Raw genomic sequence first — 21287 nt, 5'->3', positions numbered from 1 at the left:
TGTGCATAAAAAGATTGTTGAGCATCACAAAATAGAAAGTGGCTGTAAGAAAATAGATAAAGAATTGAAAATCCTCATTTTGACCATCAGGGCAATAATTAAGAAGTTCCAATCAACTAAAGATGTAACGAATCTGCCAGGAAGAGAACGTTTGTCTATATTGTCTTAATGCACGGCGAGGAGGAGAGTTTGAGTGGCCAAAGACTCTCCAAGGACACAGCTGGAGAATTGCAGAGATTACTTGAGTCTTGGGGGTCAGAAGCCTACAAAAAAAAAAAAAAAACCTACATCACCATATGCTGTTTTGGGAGGGTTTCAAGAAAAATCCTCCTCACTCATCCAAAAACAAACTCCAGCATATTCAGTTGTCAGACACGACTGGAACTTCAAACGGCACAGGCTTCTGAGGTCAGATGAAACAAAACAAAAATTTGCTTTTTGCCAGCAAACACGCTAGATGGGTTTGGTGCACACAAGGATAAAAAGTACCCCATGTGTACAATTTAATATACCGTTGGATCTTTAATGTTGTGGCCATATTTGTCTGCTGGAGGTCCTGGACATCTTGTTCAGATACATGGCATCATGGATTCTATCAAATATCAACAGATGAAAAAACAAAACCTGACGGCTTCTGCTAGAAATCTTACAATGGGCCGTGGTTGGATTTTCCATCAGGACAATGATCCAAAACAAACATCCAAATTATCATAAAAATGTGTTACGGAGCACAAAATGAACCTTCTGCCATGACCGTCCCAGTTCCCTGAACTGAAGAGGAGAAGCACCAACATGGATCTGGGAATGTGAAGGATCTGGAGAGATTCTGTATGGAGGAATGGTCTCTGATCTCTTGTCAGGTCTTCTTCAAACTCATCATGCATTATAGGAGAAAACTCAGATCTGTTATCTTGGAAAAAGGAGATTTCAAAAAGTATTTAATAAAGGGCGCCAATAATTGTGGCAAACGTGTTTCGGAGAAAAACATTCATTTATTTCATAATGTGATATATATATATATATATATACATTTTATTTTATTTTTTTAAAGAAATTAATACTTTTATTAAAACAAGGATAGTTACAAGGATGCATTAAATTGACATTTATAATATTACAAAAGATTTCACCATATTTTCAATGTTTCCAAATTTTCAGATACAAATTATATTCTGTATAAAAAATAACTAATTATCAAACCCAAAACTATTGATGATAAGAATGTAATCTGTATATGTTATCATTTTTGATAATGAAAGCTTTACATTTACACTAGCCTACAAGTTTCCTGTATGGTGAGGTCATAATGTGGGCTCATAAAATACCATGCTGTCAAATGGTTGAAGTAATTATTACCTTTAGTTCACTGGAAATTGTTACACAACTTCATGTTAAACAAATTCATGTTTTGACACCCATGCAATGCAATACTTTGGTTTTGATATCATTCATAGACCACATACAAGTTTCATAGAATAACTTTCTTCCATATTTCCATTTTAGGACATTAGATACATTAGTTGTTTTGTCTTTGCCAATGAGTAATATCACACCGTGCATTGTTACCGTAGGCCTATATATAAAATATTTGCTATTACTTCGCTTTTTCTTTCAGTCTTTGTCAGCTGATTCGTCAGACTGGTATTGGGCATTCCCGTGACCTTTCGAGCGATGTAGGCTAATATTTAAAATTAAAAATAATTAAATTTAAAAAAATGAAGGGTTTAGTTTCAGGAATATGCTGTTGTCAAGCTCTGGAACTTAGACTTGATTAAAAAATAAATAATTATGTTATATGTTAACAATAAGATAAAGTTTATTTCGATTTTTTAACCATCTTTTGAGATTCATTTTATTTCCGACGACACTGTTTTTTGGGGGGGCTTTTTTTGTAGGCCTGTTTAAAATAATAAGTGTAGCTTCCCTTTATTGTGGTAATGTGAGAAAAGAAAATCCCCGGCGACGTCAAAACATGTAGGCTGTTTCAAAACCTGTAGGCTAGTAATGAACTCTGATCTAACATCACTTAGAGCATCATGCGCGGGCCGACAGAGTCCCCTCCATTTGCTCACGTTCACAACCACAAAACTGATGCAAAAAAAAAAGAAAAAAAATGGTTCTAGAAATGCAGTTCTCGCCGTGTTTAGAGGCATAGTTTTTTTGTATCTACTCTCATTCATTCTAAGTGTCTTCTTTGAGCCCGCTGTCGAAGAAAGCAGAAGTGCGACGATCACGTGGTCGTAGTAGGCTATGTTGTGTAGAGATGTGCTCGTGCCTCACCATTACACGCGCTGCTCTGAGGGGCCTGTCAAGAGCTCTGCTGCGCTGGTCCTTCTTATAGATAGATGCTTATAGATGAAGAGAGGACACATTCTTAACTGCATTTGGAGGTAAGAGCCACGCAATTTTATACGTTACATTTATAGAAAATGTCATATTTTCTTTTACATATCTATGCCTATAGGCTATTGAGAATTTAAAGGATTTTTTGTGCGGCACGCCACAATCTGAAAACAGGATGTGTGCAGTGTTTTCACGTGTAATTTGCGACCGTTTTTAACCTGTTCCATTCAGACTTTGGAAAATATTTCCAATAAGTCCATTCAGACTTTCAGTCAACCCAGGGTTAATGAAAGATAATAAAAGTGTTTCAGGGAAAATCTTTATACAGAGGGTCCCGTATAAAAAAGCTAGGTTTTCCCTGAAACACTTTTATTATCTTTCATTAATAACTTCATTAATGCACATAACTACACATGGGAAAAAAGTAAGTTACTTATAGAAACAATTTTCACTGAGAAATTACTTGTACATTTACTACATAATTACAAAGAAACAGAATATAACATTGAATTAAATTACTGAAATAGAATTTTCTTATAAAACTATACTCCATTAGGCTACTCTTTGTTTTATTTACAACAACATTACTACATTAGAGTATCCTTAGCAGATCATTAGTTATAAAGTTATATAATAGTGGAAATGACATGACATTTTCAGTTGGTTTATTCTCTGTGGCCCCCCCGGAAAATCTTTAGGGACTCTTAGGTTTAAAAAAAGATCTAAAGTGTTAGATGTCATAATTTCAAGCAGACCAAAAAAAAAAAAAAAAAAATGTACTTGAGAGATATGGGTCGATTTTGTTGTCAGCATTAAACAAAGGAATCATGAATATTTAATGAAGATGCCAGCTTAATTTAGACTTGCATTAATGATACATACAATACATTTCAGATAATACATATTGCCTGGTATCTTCATATTGTAGTAGAGAGCATCTTCTCTAATAAGGTTGAGCTCGTTTCCAAGAATCTGCCTGCAGCGTCTAAAAATGGTCACATACACTAGACTGAGCATCGCCAGTGTTTTGACATAATGATATGAGACAAGGGAATAAAAGGTTTCATCTGATCCAAAAGTCACAGTGTCTGTCTTAACACCCGTACAGTGATTTAATGACTATAAGTAGGTCACAGAACACAATGAAGACTAATGCAGAACTTAATGTGTGCGTTCTTCTCTCTCCACTGACTTTGTATCCGTGTTTTTCTTGACACTGACCATCAATGGCATTATTGCCAATCCAACTGTCCCGATTAGTTTCAATAGGTCAAGTGAAATACTTGCACTGTTTACTTTCCCAATCCTCAGTAGACTTCTTGTGCAAGGTCATGGTTTTTTCCCAATGTGAAAAGCGAGAAATGAGCAGGCTACAAAGAAAAGGAGGGACTCTTAGTCAGCGTGTATTTCACATGAACCTATACGTGGGTGGTTTAACTGCAGTCATTTCTGTCTGAACTTTAAAAACGTCTTGCCCCATAACTTCCTATTGCTTTTTGGTCTCATTTACCATTCATTATACTGTAACAACCTCAAATGTCTAAGGCAAGACCGATACATGATGATTCATATACCATTCATATACAGTACCATTCACGTACCACAATTCATGTACCAACACGCATGGTTCCCACTAGTGTGTTTCCGTTCTGATGCACTTCTACTCCTTGTGGATGATGGGGTCGTTATAAATATTTCAGTGGCTGTCTTGTCTAGCTGGGGCAAAACTAGGGAGTGGTGCATTGTGCTTTGCTGGAGATGAAGGGGAAAGGGGGTGTTTTACTCTGGATGAGACATGGCAGAAACACTGAAACATTGGAATGGTCAATGGTCACGTCGAAGCAAAACCAATTTGATATGTGCCAAAGTGCCACCTTAGTTGTGCAATTCAATGTATGTTGTGTGCCTCAAAATGTCCTTTTGAATCAAAGTAAGAGAGAAATATTGATTGTAGGTTCAAAACTCAATTCTTGCAGAATTATTGCTTCACTAATGTAGAAACAGGTCTAAAAAGGTTTGTGTCAACACTATGTTTACCACAATGGAAGCCACGACTGAGACGTAAAATCCTCATATTTTAACTATGCATGAACTAGAGTTTAAACATACAGGATGTGATCTAGCGGTGAAGATTTTTGAAAAGAACACACACTGTACTGTAACAATGAACAATGATACAAGAATGTAGAAAAAAAGGTAAGATGATAAGGTGAAGTCCAAAAAACTTGAAATGGGTGAATCTGAATCAAGCTTTGAAAGGTACCACATTTTTGGCAAATACCATATGTGAAATACTATTTTATTAGGTTCAATGTAGTATAAAAAAAACCCCCCAACTGTTCTGTTTAACATATTTAGTTAAAACAGACATTTACCTTTTTGTTATTTTTTAAACTTCTTTGCCATTTTAATTTTGTAAAACTTTTCAGTATTTTTTCAGCTTTTAAATTAAATGTATTTTAAAATTAGTTAAAATAATGTATATATATTTTTTTATTTTACAGTTCTTTATTTTAATTTGTAAATAATAATTGTTAATCTTTTTTTCTTCAAATCTGCGGAAAATTAAAAGAATATTGTGTACACATATTAAGAATTTGTTGCCATGACAATTTAACTTAATTCCAATCATTAATTAGTGCTATGTGGCAACAATTAAAAACATCAACAACAAGGGAATGAATTAGTACAACAAAGTAGTTCAATGATTTATCAATTAATAAATAGTGTGATTGGATTCTTTACCCTTACAAAAAAGAAGTAACTTCAAGTTCATTTTCAGTATACATAAGTAAAGTTCAAGTATAATTTTGAGTTTACTTTATGTAGTAAGTAATACTACATTTAGTATCTGAAAGTATACTATTAGTAACCGAGACATTTAGTTAAAAGGATAGTTCACCCAAAAAAGAAAATTTTGTCATCACTTACTCACCCTCAAGTTGTTCCAAACCTGTATGAATTTCTTTGAATTTCTCTCTTCTGTTGAACACAAAATAAGATATTTTGAAGAATGTCAGTTATCAAACAGTTGACGGCACTCATTGGCTTCCATATGATTTTTTTCCTACTATGGAAGTCAATGGCTACCGTTAACTGTCTGGTTACCAAAATTCTTCAAAATATCTTCTTTTGTGTTCAACATAAGAAACTCATACAGGTTTGGAACAATTGAGGGTGAGTAAATGATGACAGAATTTTTTTGGGGTGATCTTAAATACCTTTAAATACCTGTAGTTTTATACAGTATAAATACAGTGAATTTGTTTCTTCCAAGTCATGTTCGGTAGTACTCCTACAGCTCTGTTTAACCGCTTATTCTCATTTCTCTCTTTTTTTCCCCTCTCAGATATGATGCATGAATCCACTGTGGCACAGAGCATCATGACGACCATGAACCAAAGTGGGAAGGTGTCCTGTCAGATATCATATGAGCAGGACCGTATTCCTCTGATGGTGTTCTACATTGTGGTTTTTATCATCGGCCTGCCGGCCAACTTGGTCACGGTCTACCTCACCCTCCAGCAGGTGCGTCATAAGAATGTCCTCGGCATCTACCTGTTCAGCCTGTCCTTGTGCGATCTCACTTACCTCTTCACGCTGCCTTTGTGGACAGTGTACGTCAGTAGAAACCACGAGTGGCCCTGGAGCTCGATGGCCTGCAAAGTGACTGGCTTTGTGTTCTTCAACAACATGTACATCAGCATCTTCCTGCTCTGCTGCGTGTCCATCGACCGCTATGTGGCGGTGGTCTACGCAATTGAATCTCGCGGCCTTCGCCAGAAACGGATTGCAGCTCTCATAGCGTTTTCGATCGTCATGGTAGTGGGCTTGGTTCACGCGCCCGTCTTCATCATGCGCGAAGGGGATGCTGCCCAGGGGAGTCACCGTTGTTTCGAGCCAGGCCAAAGCTCAAAGATGGTTACGGCATTCAACTACGCTCGGTTTTGCATAGGCTTTTGTATCCCCCTGGCCATCCTGATCTTCACCAACAGGGCCATTCTTGCAAACGTTCAGGCCAGCACGGGCCTCCTGCCCCATCAGAAAGAAAAGGTGCGTTACCTGGCTGTGGCGGTGGTGGCGTTGTTTTTGATCTGTTTCGCTCCGTACCACATTATTTTACTCATGCGCGCCGTCACCTTCCACTTCCCCAAGCTGCAGGAGTGTCACTTTGAAAATCACATCTACACGCCCTACAAAATCTCTTTGGGACTGTCGACTTTCAACAGCGCCATCAACCCCATTCTTTACGTGCTCTCCAGCAACAATATCCGTCAGGAGATCAGAAGAGACATGGCGTCGCTGTGCAGCAAAGTCATCTGGAGTCAGCGCTCGACACACAGTAGCCAGCACAACATGCACAGCACCAAAAGCAATTCAGACCCCGTCTCAGAAAAGGGCAATGAAACGAGAACGAACTGTCCCACATCATGCTGAAATTGCAGAAGCATTGGACATACGTATTGTTTTGCTTGACGTGCCATAACTTGAACCTGAAAGGGACGGAAATATCAAGGACACCTGAAGGTGTGTTACAGACCTTGCAAAAAATCAAAAGTGAATTTCCTGTTGTTTTGTTGGGCTACAGACTGAAAGGATCTCAAGATAAGATTATCTCTGTGTGTTTCACACCTTCTAATCTGCTTCCTTCTCATAACGTTTCAAGCTTCTGAATAGCTTGCATTGGACTCATCTTAAGCATATTCTCCAGATTGTTGAGAAGCTCAAAATAGTTTTGCAGACAGACAGGAAAGGGCCTATCTCACATTTAAAGTGACTCACAATACTTGAATTTGTTTTCAGATGGTCTTGATATGGAATCAGTAATACTACAATAATAACTGTTACTGTACATATACCATTGTTCACAAAACAAAATTGCAGGAAATGTGTATAAAATTGGGAGAATTTATGCACATCCAAAAGGTATAATAAATACCAATGAATTTTCAGACATAATCTGGTATATATATTTAATTTACTTTCAACAAAGTTCCTCAAATCTCTGAATATCTTTCAAAGATTTGATGGCACAAACTGAGCAAACGGGCAAATCCAGTTCAATGCGGCAGCTCAGTAGTACTTTGACTAAACATGACTTCTGATTCTAAGTGGGTTGTATCAAGAAGTCCAGAAGTTGTATCAAGCCAGCCAATCAGATTATTGTTTTTACTTTTTTTGTGTGCAATAAAACATCAAATATTCGGTGGATGGTCTATAGGCTAATGTCCGAGACAAACTGTTTCAAACAACATACAGTATCAGTGTTTTCATTATGAAATAATTTACTGTAACACTGTAAATGTTAATGTCAACGTTAAAGTGCATGCCTTTTAGTGTTAACAGTGTTGTTTGTCGAGTTTAACTTTAACATGTATATTTCTTAAATTATTGTTTTTTTTATTATTTAAGATTTTATAATAGATGTGTTTTGCGTTATGATGAATTTTGTCATTTTGTTTTCAAGTTATTTGAATGAATATCAATTTCAGGACTCTGTACACAATCTATTGTATAGTTTTTCAAGCTTTGTTAAGTGTAGCACTTATTTTGCTTGAATTTCTCACTTGTCCTATTTTCCCAAGTCTTGTTTATAATTTAGACTTTAACAATTTGCAGTCAAGCTTTTCTCAAACAGTCACCAGTAAATTATGATGGACAGTTTGTACATAATGCAAGCTTTTAAGAAACTGTTTCAAGATTACAAGAGTAACATAATTCCTCATATATCAACTTGGCATAAACTAGTAGCTATACTGAAAAGGTTATGTTATTAAAACATATGTTTAATATGTGTTTCACAAGCACATAAGATTCTCAGGAGACAATGAAAACTAATTTAAATGAGTTAACATGATAATTTGTCAATTCAGGATTACATATTGAGAACGGGCTGCATGGTTTCTGTGGTCTGACGATTAAAAGTTGGGTCGCTGAAAAAAATCTCTGATGTGTTGAGCTATTTGTGTGCTTACTGATTTTTTAAAAAATGTGACAGGTGTGCACACATCAGCAAACAAGAAAAAATGCTGACCACACTGTAAATCCGCCGATTAAATGTTGAGCAAGTGCAGTCGTGCTGCATTCCTTCCTCTGTCACACTTTTGAGTGTTGAAAAAGCATGTGATATTCTTGGTGTCTTTTTTATGCAAAAGCTAAAAGCAAACCACACAAACATCATCTGGAATGTCTGCCCTCTCCTTCCTCCGTAAACTTCCTGAATAATAAACTTCCTGAATAATTAACTCCGTGACCGTGACCAAGATAAGTTCCTAATTGGACCTTCCCTCAATGAATAATTAAGTAGCCAGCAGCTGTCCTCAGCCAATAGCAAACAATAAGGCCAGTGGTACCCGCCCCTGTTGTGAAGCCCTGGGCTTCTGGCGGAGACAGACAGTCAGTAAGTCTGACTGACTTCAGTATTGGTAGATAGTTATAGGCTGGCTGTCCTGCCTCAGTCTGTGGTCATGTGTTCATAGATTCCACGTAACTCATTACTCATACTTTACAAGACTTTTCACGTCAAATGTGTGAAACAAAAGTCGATTATAGATGTGAAATGTGGTTGACAACGGAAATTCAGAAAATGACGTTTAATCTTAGACTGTAGAGATTAACAATGGTATGTTGTCTACACAGACTATATAGTCAGTGTAGACAACATACCATTGTTTGGCCTAAAACAGAGGCGTTACATTGATTTAGGCCTTCTGTACACTCTAAAAAGTTTAACTATGATTTACTCAATTTTTTGGGTGAAACATTTTTACACTCAGAAAAATTTAGTACATTTTAAAGCTGTGAAATCGATGAAATATACTGTATGAATTGAGTAAATGCAAGTAAAAAATAAAATAAGTAAATCTGAGTAACTGCATCTGGTACATTAAAAAATAAAACTGAGTAGAAATAATTTAACATTTAAAAACCAATATTTATGAGTAATATTAACTGTTGTTATATATGAGTAATATTAACTTTTTGTATTTCCTCTAAACCTGTTAAATAATATTCCATACAACCACCAGTATGGATGACATTGGCTTTTATTGTAGATGAGTACAGCAAAACAGCATATTTTACACTGTTTTAACATGTATACAATATTGCCTACATTTAACAAACATTTTATAAGTAAAAATGAAACATTGAAACATTCAGGTAGCCTAATTCAAGTGTAATTAACCAGGCTGTTATCCAATATCCACCGGATCAGCGCTGGTTCTCGTGCCGGAGACGGCACTCATAGCCAAAAGATACTGCGACGCGACTGAGTCACCTGCCAATAACCAAACAGTGCACAGTTCTGAGGACATTTTATCATCCAAATTAATTATATTCATTATCATCAGGAATAAAGTCGTGTGTTTTATGCAAGGCGTTTCAGTCATGAGAAAAGACAGGTGCGACTCTCCTTTAGGTGTCACATTACGATGTTGTTTTGCATTAAATAAAACGATTTAAAGCACAGTAATGATTTTATAGATAAAATAAAACATACACAAACCTGAATTCCACAGACGAAATGCACCAATTCTGCAATGCTGAGAAGAGTAGAACTGTTCTGGAGACTGAAGAGAGTTCAAACAGCCCGCGCTAACTCAACCGTTGAGTTGTTGTTGTCATGTCAGAGGTTGAGGGAGGGGTGCATTGTTTTAATTGAGTAAACTTACTACATTTTTAATTAATAATTTTGTTTCTTGAAACAGATCAGTTTAATTCTCCATTCTCAAATATTTTGATAGAAATTTCACAAATATATTAAGTGTAGGCCTATTATAAATAAATAATTGGTTAGTCAAAAACTAAATTATTTTAGTGAAAAAAAAAACTTAAATATAACTGTAAATTTTAGATAAAATTAACTGTTGGATTTTTTGTCAATTATTTTGGAATGTTTAACTCAAACAATCAAGTAAAAGATATTCAGAGATTTTAAGTAAATAAAGTTAAATATTACTGTAATATTTACTAAGCCACATAATTATTTTTTAGAGTGAATCTATGACAGATCCCCAAAGCTTGAGTGTTTTTCTTTAAAGCCATTTCCCTTTGTTCTGTTGGCTCTAATTCTCTGTCTCTTTCTTTCTTTGAGTATCCCTCTTGATATGTTTCATGAAATGTGTTAAATATTAATGCATTAACAAAGGAGGGCTCTAAAGAAAACATCCTGTATTCAGGCACTCAAGCCTTAGATACCTACCTTTCTGTGGGAATTCACCACTCTCATCCATGGGATCACCTTTCAAATCCATATAATTTTAGTGTTGGGAACTTTTCATTTAAATAAAATAAAATGTGTCACCTATAAGCCTTCATGCCCTCCAAAACTGTCATTATGTAAGATCTATATATAATGCGTGCAATTAATGTCTTATATTTTATTACTTTAGAATACAGGGTTTAACTTTTTAATGCAGTCAATTGCTATTTTACTGAACAGTTATTGTAAATACTTTTACTATTTACTACAACTTTGACTATTCCTAGTCTGCTATTCCTTTAAGTGTATTTTGGCACGAACATCCTGAAACAATTAAGTCTATGTTATGGGAGTAATGGGACATAACGGGAAACAGCTGACTGCAGGGACCTCTTAAAGCAACACTATGTACATTTTTTTACCTTAAAATAATGTTTCCAAAATAGTTTCAGTGGTTCATCAAGTCGTAACAGGATGAAAGCCACTTATGCCTCCGCTTTGCGGTCCTTCACCTGCTATAACCACGATTAAGTAAGTAACCACAGTAAGATTGACAGGGTCGCGTTTCTGTAGTTCTAATGAGACATAAGAAAACTACAAATTTTACTTGCTTTATGTCAAGCGTTACAATAGTCATTATTTAGTTTTTCTTCGTTTCGGATGTCGCAATACATCATACTTTCATGAAATCATGCAACATACTCTACCTTGTCTGTGGACATCGTTCATTCCAAAGCCGGTGCTGGATAAACAGCGAGCGTGCGTGCGACAGTAGGCTGCGGGCAGCGAAATTATTTACGACAGCGGTAATAGACAATTCCGCTTCCAACCTGTAGGGCGACTGCAGGGGAAAAGTTCCATAGTGTTGCTTTAAATTTCAATCTCAGGTGCTAACAACAACAAGAGCACAGGAGGCTCATGATGGATGGATGGATGGATGGATGGATGGATGGATTCAGGAAAACTGTTGAACTGCTATAACTTTACCACTGACGTATTTAACCAAAGAGCTTCACAACGTTGAGATGTAGTATGTAAAATAACATGTATACTAAAAGACACACATTCGGTATTTACACACAATCTCGCACCTCCACCTGCTGGTCATGATGTGAACATGCGAAACTACAGCCTTGCTTTTTCATTTGATTTGAATTTGTTCCTTCTCTTTCCACTAAACCTGTAGATGTTCTTTGATAATGCTGCAACATTTCATAATATGACCTAATTGCAAATCAAATGAAAATATATTATAATGTATTGTGACATCATAGTGTAAGCAACTTTACAACATATAGGCTAATCAAAATTAGGCTGTACAACAGTGCCAATAGCATACAGTTTGTGCATTAATATTATAATATATTTATAACGAATGGCCATCACTACTGTTACAGTATTTGACTAAACAGTTTAAGATCTTAATAGTTTAAAAGGAAAAAATTAAACTCCAATTAAAAACAAGCTATTTGTGAGATGGGTGCTGTACTGTCGCATATTCAGCCATTAGGGGGGAGTGCTGTCCTACATTCACCTTGTGGTCATGCATTTAAATATGGAAACATTTTCTGCCAATTTTAAATAAATAAATTAAATGATAAAAATGAAAACTAAAACCATATTAACCATTCCATTATAGAAAACTCTACGCAAAATATGTGATTTTTGAAGAATGTTGGTAACCAGACAGTTGACGGCAGCACTGACTTCCATAGTAGTAGTCAATGTCAACGTCAATGTCAACTGTTTGGTGACAGACATTCTTCAAAATAAATTCTTTTGTGTTCAGTAGAAGAAATAAACTCATACAGGTTTGGAACAATTTGAGGGTAAGTAATAACAAAATTTTCATTTTGGTGTGAACTATCCCTTAAATGTCTTTTGAAAAACAGAATTTAGCCTGACAAGTAGAATTCCATTTACCAACAGAAAATGGTGTCGCTTGCAGAAGAACACTCAGATGAGGCGGGATATGGGATTGTTGGATATGTGAGATGTGAAGAGAAGGGAGAGCAGAGGAATGATTGGTGACGCGATGTAAAAAAAATGTGATGATGTTGGACATCGGTAGGAAGAGGAACCTTTCACCCCAGTTTCCATCCCGGGAGGATGTTGACATGACACAGACCTAACATTTCTTGGGAGTGCACCTGGACGGCAAGGCCTGACTGAGCATAAAGGATCTTAGTCAGCTCTATTTTTTGACATGGCAGTTCAGTTCTAGATTTACCATGCCTTGATTTAGGCCTATATTCACTCTTATCCTTGTAAGAAAAAGACTACTGTGTAGGCTATTTGCACTACTGTCACTTCACTGCGTCACTGTGTTGTACTTAATACACCTTTAAACTGAGAATTAAATTAAACTTTATTTAAAAAAAAATCCAATTCTGTTTTATAGAATTAAAAATGTTAAATACAATCAAACTTAACATTTTCCATCTCTGTGCCAGTAACACTCCATAACCCTGCAACCTTAAAAACTCTTTACAGCACTGTCTTTTTTGTCATTTCTCCTCTCACTCGACCCACTCGAGAGACGCTTATTGACAGATGGTCCGGGCATTACCCGGCATCATGTTTTCACAGCCGACTTTATCTTGGCCTAAAGCCTGGACACACAAAAGGAAAACCCAAGTTCATCATGTTTTAATTCCAACTCATATTTATTTTCTGGTATGATCATCTGTCTCTATAGCATGAAAACAAATAATATATAAAATAATAATGTAACAGCATTTGTATTATAATAATAAAAAATCTGACTGGAGAAGACAGTTCATTAACCCTGTCAAATTTCTAAAACAGACTTTTTATAGTATTTACAGTATTGTTTTTTTTAACACCCTGCACTCAGTTAAATTTATGACTGGGTGTAATTATAATATTGTAATATTTATGACAAATGCATTTTTACAGCACAGCCGTGCCCAAAATTTTGTCGCTTTTCCTTCCCGTGTCTATGGTCAAAGCCCAGCTGCTGTCATGGTGATTGAGGGGTATTTCCAAATGAGGTAGCAGTTTGTCCTGGTGGCTTCCAGCTTCAGGGCACTAATACCCAATTTCCATTCTCAAAAACATGCACAAACATAACTCTGTGCTGCACTGCACATATTTAGTTGAATTTTTAAAGATAAAATCATTTGTTAATTAAATAGAAAGTTGTACTGCTTATAAATAGATACGCACATGCACAAACACTGTAGTATGAATGAAGTAAAATCCTGACATTCAGTTTCACCCCCAGTAAAGCCCAGAAGTAAGTCATTATTCTCTACCCAGATGTATTATTGTCAAGTATGATATCAAGGTTCAGAATCAAGTGAAACATTGTCAACCTTTCTAAAAGAAATATATATATATATATATATATTTATTTATTTATTTATTAAGGAGCTAAAAAATGTTGAAACCTTTTTTTTTTCAACCAGAACAACTTATTTCAGTTTTAGATGTTCTACCGAAGACTAAGAAAATACACAATCTTAAACTGCATTGGTCCAGAAAGATGATAGAGTTTTTTGTTGCTGCTGTTGTTGTTGTTTTTAACTTTATCAACAATGGAGAAACTGAAAATGTAAACACACCACTTACACACATACACATTTACCCATAAACACAATTTACTTTTTTTTTTTTTGCAATAGAACATCATGTACATATACAACTAACAAGACACATAATTGCAATTGTGAGCCAAAATTATAAAAAAAGGTAGAGATTAAGGTATTTTACTAAAAAGACATAAAAAAAAAACCATAACATTCTAGTTTTGTGATTATCAGATGTCATAGTCCAAAAGCCCTACATCTAATCCATAAAGTTTACCAAGAGGCCAGCTCAGATTTCAATTAGATTAAACACTGCTAATGACTCTCTCCCTCAGAACATCAAGTCCCACTGCCCACATCTCATCCTCTTTTGTGCCCCTCTGCGCATCTGCAGTTTCAGTCATCAGCAACTCATTACTGTCTAGATCCACAAAGATCCAGTTCCATTTCTTAACACAAGGATTTATCTTAAAATGCAACAAAGAGAGAGGAAATGCTCCAAATATAGCAGTAAATCTGAGTTCAGAGCCTCAGAAGTGTCCAATGAAGATAAGCCTTGCACTTGGGAGAATTAGTCATTTGCTAAGCATCTCAAACAAGGAAAATACTTTTAAGGGAGAAAACAGCCTCTCCAAAACATGTCTTCACACATTTAGGGCCTAAATACGTAATACAATGTACAAGTGAAACCATACTCCAGTACACAAGCAATCACAAGAGTACATATAATGTCAGAGCCAGCGCCAGGGCACTAAAAACGTTGCATTTGAAGAGGAAAGCAACCAACCCTGATGCATTTGTAATCGCTTTCGAATGCGTGCTCGCTCTGCACTTTCGCTCGCATTCAGCAGGAAGGGGATGGGGGGCGGGGGGAGGAGCACAGTAACTTGTAACCCCCACCCTGGGCGCTGGCCCTGTATATTGTCCTTTACAAATGATGTCCTTTATTTAGGGTTAACTCAGACTGTTGTGGTCTGTGTGAGAGTGTTCTTATTGCTTCTCTCCTCTGGTATGAGTGCCGTAGCCGAACAACAATTGACTACGGAAATGCTAGTCTTATTGTCTCTGAGTCTATGCTCAAATGTGCTGACATTCATAGTGACCGTTTCCTGCAGAGCAACACTTGAGGAGATTTTAAGGTCAGGATTAAGGATGGAGGGATCCACGCAGCTGTTGATCAGATCATCACCCTGGACCTTCTGCATGTGGAAAGTTCCATGAATTTTCAGCTCAAGAGTGGAGGTGACAGTCTGCATGCACACAACACAGCGGAAGCCTGTCAGTGAGTTGTGCAGGTCGGGGTGCCTCTGACAGTGTTCCAGGAAGTCCTCCTCACTGTGAAGAGGAAGCTTGCAGATGCGGCAGTTGCCTGTGTCCAAGCTCCTGCTGTGGGTGACCTTGTGTTCAGTCAGAGTTAGCAGTGAAGGGAAGCGCTCTCCACAGATGGGGCATTGGCAGTGCTTGGTGGGGCCTAGATGAGTCTGGACGTGCTCCCACAGTGCCATCTCAGTGAAGAAGGTCTTGGAACAGTCTTTGCATTTGTGGCTCCCTTGGATTGCCTCCACTTTGCGCTTGAGAGTGCCACTCTCCCCGGGCTGGATGTGGTGATCTCGCAGCTGGTGGTTGGCGAGCAAAGACTGCATGGTGTAAGAAGCACCACAGATTTCACAGGCAAACATAGAATCGTTCAGATTTGCCTTCCCTTTACTTTCAGTGGGAGGGCTAAACAGCGATTCCACCTTACCGACTCTTATTTCACTATTCACTGGCAGCATTCCAGCGCTGTCTTTGGCAACTGGTTCGGAGACAGGTGGAGGGGTCACGTTGTTACCTTCAGCACTCTTGGCACAGAGTTTCTCGTGTAAGGGCACCTCGAGGGGAGATCTGGTATTGGTACAGACGCAGGGACTGCATTTGTCGCTATGTGTTGTGATATGACACTGCAACTCAATGTCTGTCGTAAAGGACTCTGCACAGAAAATGCAACAGTACATCTTGCATTGTTTGTCAAGATGTTTCTGTTTGACATGTAGGTGCAAATCATGCTCTTGCTTGAAGTCCCATTCACACGACGTACAGTGGAATGTGGTTTTCTTGTTACTGTGCTCGGAGGCCAGGTGAACCTGAATAGACACCTTGGAGTCGAACACCTGCTGGCAGAGGGAACATCGGTAAAACACAATGGTGTGCATCTCAAGTAGGTGCCCATGTAAGTCTTTGACACTAGTAAAGGACTTACTGCAGCTCTCACAGATGTAGAGCGTAGATGAATTGCTAAAATGAGACACTGTGTGTTCTTTAAAAGATTCCTGGTTTGGGAAATCCATGAAACACTCTGGACACGTAAGTTTTGGAAGCATACTCTTCAGGTGGGAACTCAAGTGAGTTTGAAACAGATCCAGATTGGTGTATTTAGCCCCACAGTGGTCACAGATGAAGTCGGTTGAAGGTAATGCACCATAGCTAGTTTTTTTGGCCACACTCTTGATTGATTGGGGTGATGTTGAACCCATTGTCCTCCTTCCCTCTTTAAGGTTCATCAAATTAATGTTCTTGTGTGTCTTTTTGATATGCTGCATCAGTTTTATCTTACTGCTAAATGTAGGCAAATGGGTGCAGTATGGACAGAATTGCAAAGACTTTCTTTCTGTAGTTTCTTCTGAATCTGGATCAAGCTTCAGACTCTGGTTTTTACAGTGTGTCTGCCGCACGTGATTATCTAGCGTGTCCTTTGTCAGGAATCCTCGGAAGCACTGTGAGCAGAAAAAGACGTTGCTCTCGATTAAAGCTGAGTTGTGTGATTGGCGAACATGCTCTTGAAGGGCTTTTAGGTCTTTTAACGATGTGGGACAGAAGCTACACTGAAGAACTGTCTGAACGGCCGCTGTAATTGCAGCTTCAAGCAACACGGAGTGGTCGGGCATCACATTAGCCTCTTTCTGGTGCTCCTTTAGTTCAGATGGAAAAGTCAGGATCTCAGAACTTGAGTGGATTTCATTGTCCTTGAGTTGGGTCTGTGGACAAGCTCTATGGTCCATGTAGTTGTGACAATGAACAAAATCATTGAAAACCTTGAGCTTTTTGGAGATTCCTAAACAATTTTTGGAGACAAACTGAGACTTTCTCTTTTCTGCACAAGGAGACACTCCTGCAGCATTTGGAGTTGCTGGACTGGAGATGTGTGAGGTGGCACAAGTGCATTCTGCCATTGAGAAACACGACTGATCTTGTGCAGCAAAATCTGGAGGTTGTCTTTTCTCAGATTCCCCCATGCTATTCTGTGGATTATTTACAAGAGAGCGATGTCGGGAGGACATAGCACTGCCCTGTTCATATTGATTACTCAAGCCCTGTTTTCTTCTTGTGGGGCTCTCACTGCTGATATCCGTTTGAAATAATTCGAGAGGTACTGAACTGTTGCCAGGCAAAGGGCTGTTTTCCCTCCTGCACTGATTAAGTCTCTGATGATCTCTATATGTGTCTCCCTTGAATCCAAGGTCACATCCATCTTCATGGTCAGTGGAGGAGTGAGCAGAGGAAAGAGAAGCTAAACAACATATTTCATCTTCCTCAACATTATGATTTGCTATGGACAGAGAAGAGAGGAAAATGTATTTACAACTTTCATAAAAAAGTTTTTGACAAAAACACACCACTAAATACACCATTAGTGTTGGGGAGTAACTAACTAAAAGTAATTAAGCAATGTTACTAAATTAAGTACATTGTCAGTAATGTGACAGTAACTCAAAATTTTCTCAAAGTAGCGTAGCTTTTACAGTAACAAGATACTTTCTCCAACAAGGAAAACGGAAACATAACACTGCTGTTTTTTTTGCTGTCACCCTAATTCATACCCTAACTGTTTTTGTGCAAGACAAATACTGTTTTTAGGGGAATTATATTGCTACGTTTTGTTAAATTGTGGTGTAGCTAACTACTTTTTTAAAACAATAGCTGCAGTTGAACTACTTTAAATTATATGGGACTTGTATCTTCCTCAACACTACTCTCTTTGACCACAACTATAAGAATTCGACTCTTTTATTACAAGAGGTCTGTCCTGCTGAAGTCTGGCAGGTTAAAATAGAACTCAGGCTCATAACAGCAGACTAAACACCAAAAATATGAATTGGATGCTCTTTTTCACACTTTTTTAGATGTAATTAGCTCGGTATGTGGCCACATAATGAGCAGTCCCACTGTGACTAAAATTGCTGTCAGTGTGAGAGGACTAGATTCACAGTTTGAGCAAATGGAGTGCTGCTACTTTAAAGTACTAAACATGTACAAGAGAAAAAACAGAACCCAAATCATGGTACCAAATTGTACACTAAATCAAAGGATTAGTGTATCTGCTTAGAAGGATATAACATATTAAAAACATAAAAACGTGTCTTCACATGATTAGCAATTCCAATATCATAAATCCAAAATAATTTGTGAAGGCATGATTCATTCTGTTATTGTGCAAATAGGGAATTGCAAATATACCTAATTCAAAGGTCACACAAACATGCAGAAACACTAAACCCTGAATATAAAACCCCAGAGGTCTCTCTTCTTTTTAATCTGCCTGTGTAAGGGATGCAGAAAGAGATGGATAAAATATTCACTGTAAAGGATACTAAGGATAGTGCAGGAATGTATTTGTGTGTACCTGAACCATGGCAGTACATCTGTTGGGTGAATGATTCTGATTGCTTTAGGCTTGCACTCTTGTGTTCTTTAGCAACTTCATCCTTCTCTTCCCCACATTGTTCCCTCTCCTCATCCCTCTCTTTTCTTCTTTCCCAGGAGCAACGTTTCTTCCCCACAACCACACCATCTTCCTTTGTATTTAACCTGTCAGCTTGACCTGTTGAGAAAAGATTGATAGCAAGAAAAGGTCATGGCCATAGCAGCCAAATATAATATCACAATTCAAAGAAATCAAGCACTTTTTCCCTGTGTCATGAAAAAAAGCAAAGAGCAAACAAATATCAACTTTTTTTAGTCTGTTTTTCATCCAGCAGGGGAGTAGGCTACCATTGTGTGCATGTTTGCTCTTTAAACAGTCCATATAAGATTTGTATTCTGTGATTTCAAGGTGACATAACAGAGCCACACGGCATTATGACAAGACATATAGAAAACTAATAGATTTCATTTGCAAACATAGAAACCTCAGGGAACTTTCAAACACTCATACTGTACACACACATTTGTTTTCTGTCATTTTTGGGACTCTATTGTTTTTACACTGAGCTAATATTTTATGTTCCCTACTAAATCTAATCCTCACATAAACATTTATGGATACTTACAGTTTAGTGTTGTGTTTTCATGTTTTATTGGGACTTTCCATAGACATAATGATTTTTATACTGTACAAACTGTATATTCTATCTCCTTACACTAACCCTACCCATCACAGGAAACGTTCTGCATTTTTACAATAAAAAAAAAAAAAACATCACTTAGTATGATTTAAAAGATGTTTTCCTCATGGAGACAATAAATGTCCCCACAAGGACAAAGATTTCAAACATTTTGTCCCCATAATGTAGGGTTTACCAGGACGGACACACACTCACACACACATTCAGTTTTGAGTACAGCTGAGCTTAGATAACTTTGTTGTCCAAGAAAGCCAATAAAGCTATAATATTACATTGATTATCATAATACATCTTTATCTGAATATTGTGCATCACGTCCAAGAGTGATGACAAACCCCTCTCAGTGAAATTAGATTACTCGCAAATGCAATGAAAGTTAAATGAAAGTTCTGGTCCAAAACAATTCCAGTCTTCTGTTCTGATCTTTGCGCAACATTAATCTGAAGCCTAATGATCTGCAACTAATTGGGGTCTTTCATTCGATTTGTCCCGCGGTCGTGTTTCACTCAAGACAAGAAGGAAGCAAGTGATTAAATAAAAAACCTTTCGTACCTTTCAAAGATCTGGGCTTCGACTGTTTTCGACGAGTCATTGTAAAGGACTTCAGCAGCTGTCAACACAAACGGGTTAAGTTCCTGTCCACTGTTTGCAAACGAAGGACAACACAAGGGGCAAGCAATAGCCAACACTTGCGTGCTGTTTCATAGACTGGAATAGCGGGAAAGCACATTAATATCACGGGCAAAGGGGCTCGCCCCCGCCTACAGCAGCGGGATGACTCCATACACGCTCTGCGCCACCGGGGACGCGCGCGCGCGAGAGAGATGCGTAATCACTCAACACACGGACACACACACACACACCGGCACTCAAAAGATAGTTTTATTGCTCAGAGATGGCTAGTTTTTAGCTCAAGAGTTCTCAATTATGTTTCACACGTCAAAATTAACTTTGTCTTTTTTTTTGTTTCCACTAGAATTCCGTAAAATAATTGCAAGTAAACACTGAGAACATTGTTTACACACAGCCTACAGTAGACTAAGTGTATTTTTGCTGTAGCCTGTATTTGGTAGAATAGCTCAAATAATTTGATTTAGGAAGAATTTGATGTTAGATGTTTGAGTTTGTATTATCTTGATAAATCTGAGCACAGTTTGAGACGTTGAAATCTCGCCTGAAAGAGACATCTGTACTGAGGTGATTTCCTCAGGAGCCAAAGACTTTAATGAGTCTATTTGATCTACATTTAAACTAAAATCTTTTTTGCCTTTTTTCAAATTTTATTTAATAAATTTTTTTTTTTAAGTAGTAGACCTGGTCCACACATGGCATTTGACACATTTTTCCTTTTGTTTCTTTAAAGCTGCAGTCCGTAACTTTTTTGGGGTTAAAAATTATCCAAAATATATTTTTGAGCAAGTACATAACCAGCCAATGTTCAAAACTATCTGCTTGCCTTAGCTCGATTTTAAAACGGCAATCTTGTAATAATGTTTTTAATTCCAGTGGTACTGGTGGATTTCCGCGGGACATAAACGTCATTACGTTATATACACATAAAGAAGGTGTCCCGGCCAGTTGGCTATATTGCGTGTGAGGATGTTGGAGGTGGAGATTTATAGCCTTTTCTCACAGCACTATTATACTTATCAATTTGATGGCGGATCCAGAAAGGTTCAAACGACAATCACCAGTGACAACTGGAGATTCATCCGTTGTAAAATGCAAATGACTTCGGACTTCGGAGTGGCTACAGAAAAAAAAGAGACTGCAACCGGGCCCATGCGAAAACAAGGATAAATATCGGAA

The 21287-nt window shown here is 37.5% G+C and overlaps 2 protein-coding genes across 2 annotated transcripts; one reads left to right on the top strand and one right to left on the bottom strand.

The window, feature by feature from the left end:
- Nucleotides 1–1938: 1938 nt before the first annotated feature.
- gpr132b (G protein-coupled receptor 132b) lies at nucleotides 1939–8288 on the top strand. Its single transcript, XM_082147011.1, has 2 exons — nucleotides 1939–2390; nucleotides 5693–8288. The coding sequence occupies exon 2, from the start codon at nucleotides 5695–5697 to the stop codon at nucleotides 6778–6780; it is 1086 nt and encodes a 361-aa protein (XP_082003137.1). The 5' UTR covers nucleotides 1939–2390; nucleotides 5693–5694; the 3' UTR covers nucleotides 6781–8288.
- Nucleotides 8289–11551: 3263 nt separating this feature from the next.
- LOC309481742 (zinc finger protein 521) lies at nucleotides 11552–20268 on the bottom strand. The gene is made up of 3 exons (XM_082146783.1): nucleotides 20031–20268; nucleotides 18758–18955; nucleotides 11552–17683 (listed from the first exon to the last, which is right to left on the bottom strand). The coding sequence occupies exons 1-3, from the start codon at nucleotides 20068–20070 to the stop codon at nucleotides 15057–15059; spliced, it is 2865 nt and encodes a 954-aa protein (XP_082002909.1). The 5' UTR covers nucleotides 20071–20268; the 3' UTR covers nucleotides 11552–15056.
- Nucleotides 20269–21287: the final 1019 nt, after the last annotated feature.

The sequence above is a fragment of the Leuciscus leuciscus genome (assembly GCF_965113295.1).
Source record: "Leuciscus leuciscus genome assembly, chromosome: 19".
NCBI classification, from domain to species: Eukaryota; Metazoa; Chordata; class Actinopteri; order Cypriniformes; family Leuciscidae; genus Leuciscus; species Leuciscus leuciscus.
This window is presented reverse-complemented; position numbering and strand designations above follow the sequence as displayed.

Bases quoted from the DNA above. Each gene is read 5' to 3' on its own strand.
- LOC309481742 (XM_082146783.1), bottom strand. From the start codon at position 20,070: ATGACTCGTCGAAAACAGTCGAAGCCCAGATCTTTGAAAG. The intron at 18,956-20,030 runs GTACGAAAGGTT...TTTTCTCAACAG, and splicing joins GAAGCCCAGATCTTTGAAAG to GTCAAGCTGACAGGTTAAAT. The intron at 17,684-18,757 runs GTACACACAAAT...CTCTGTCCATAG, and splicing joins GATGTACTGCCATGGTTCAG to CAAATCATAATGTTGAGGAA.
- gpr132b (XM_082147011.1), top strand. From the start codon at position 5,695: ATGATGCATGAATCCACTGTGGCACAGAGCATCATGACGACCATGAAC.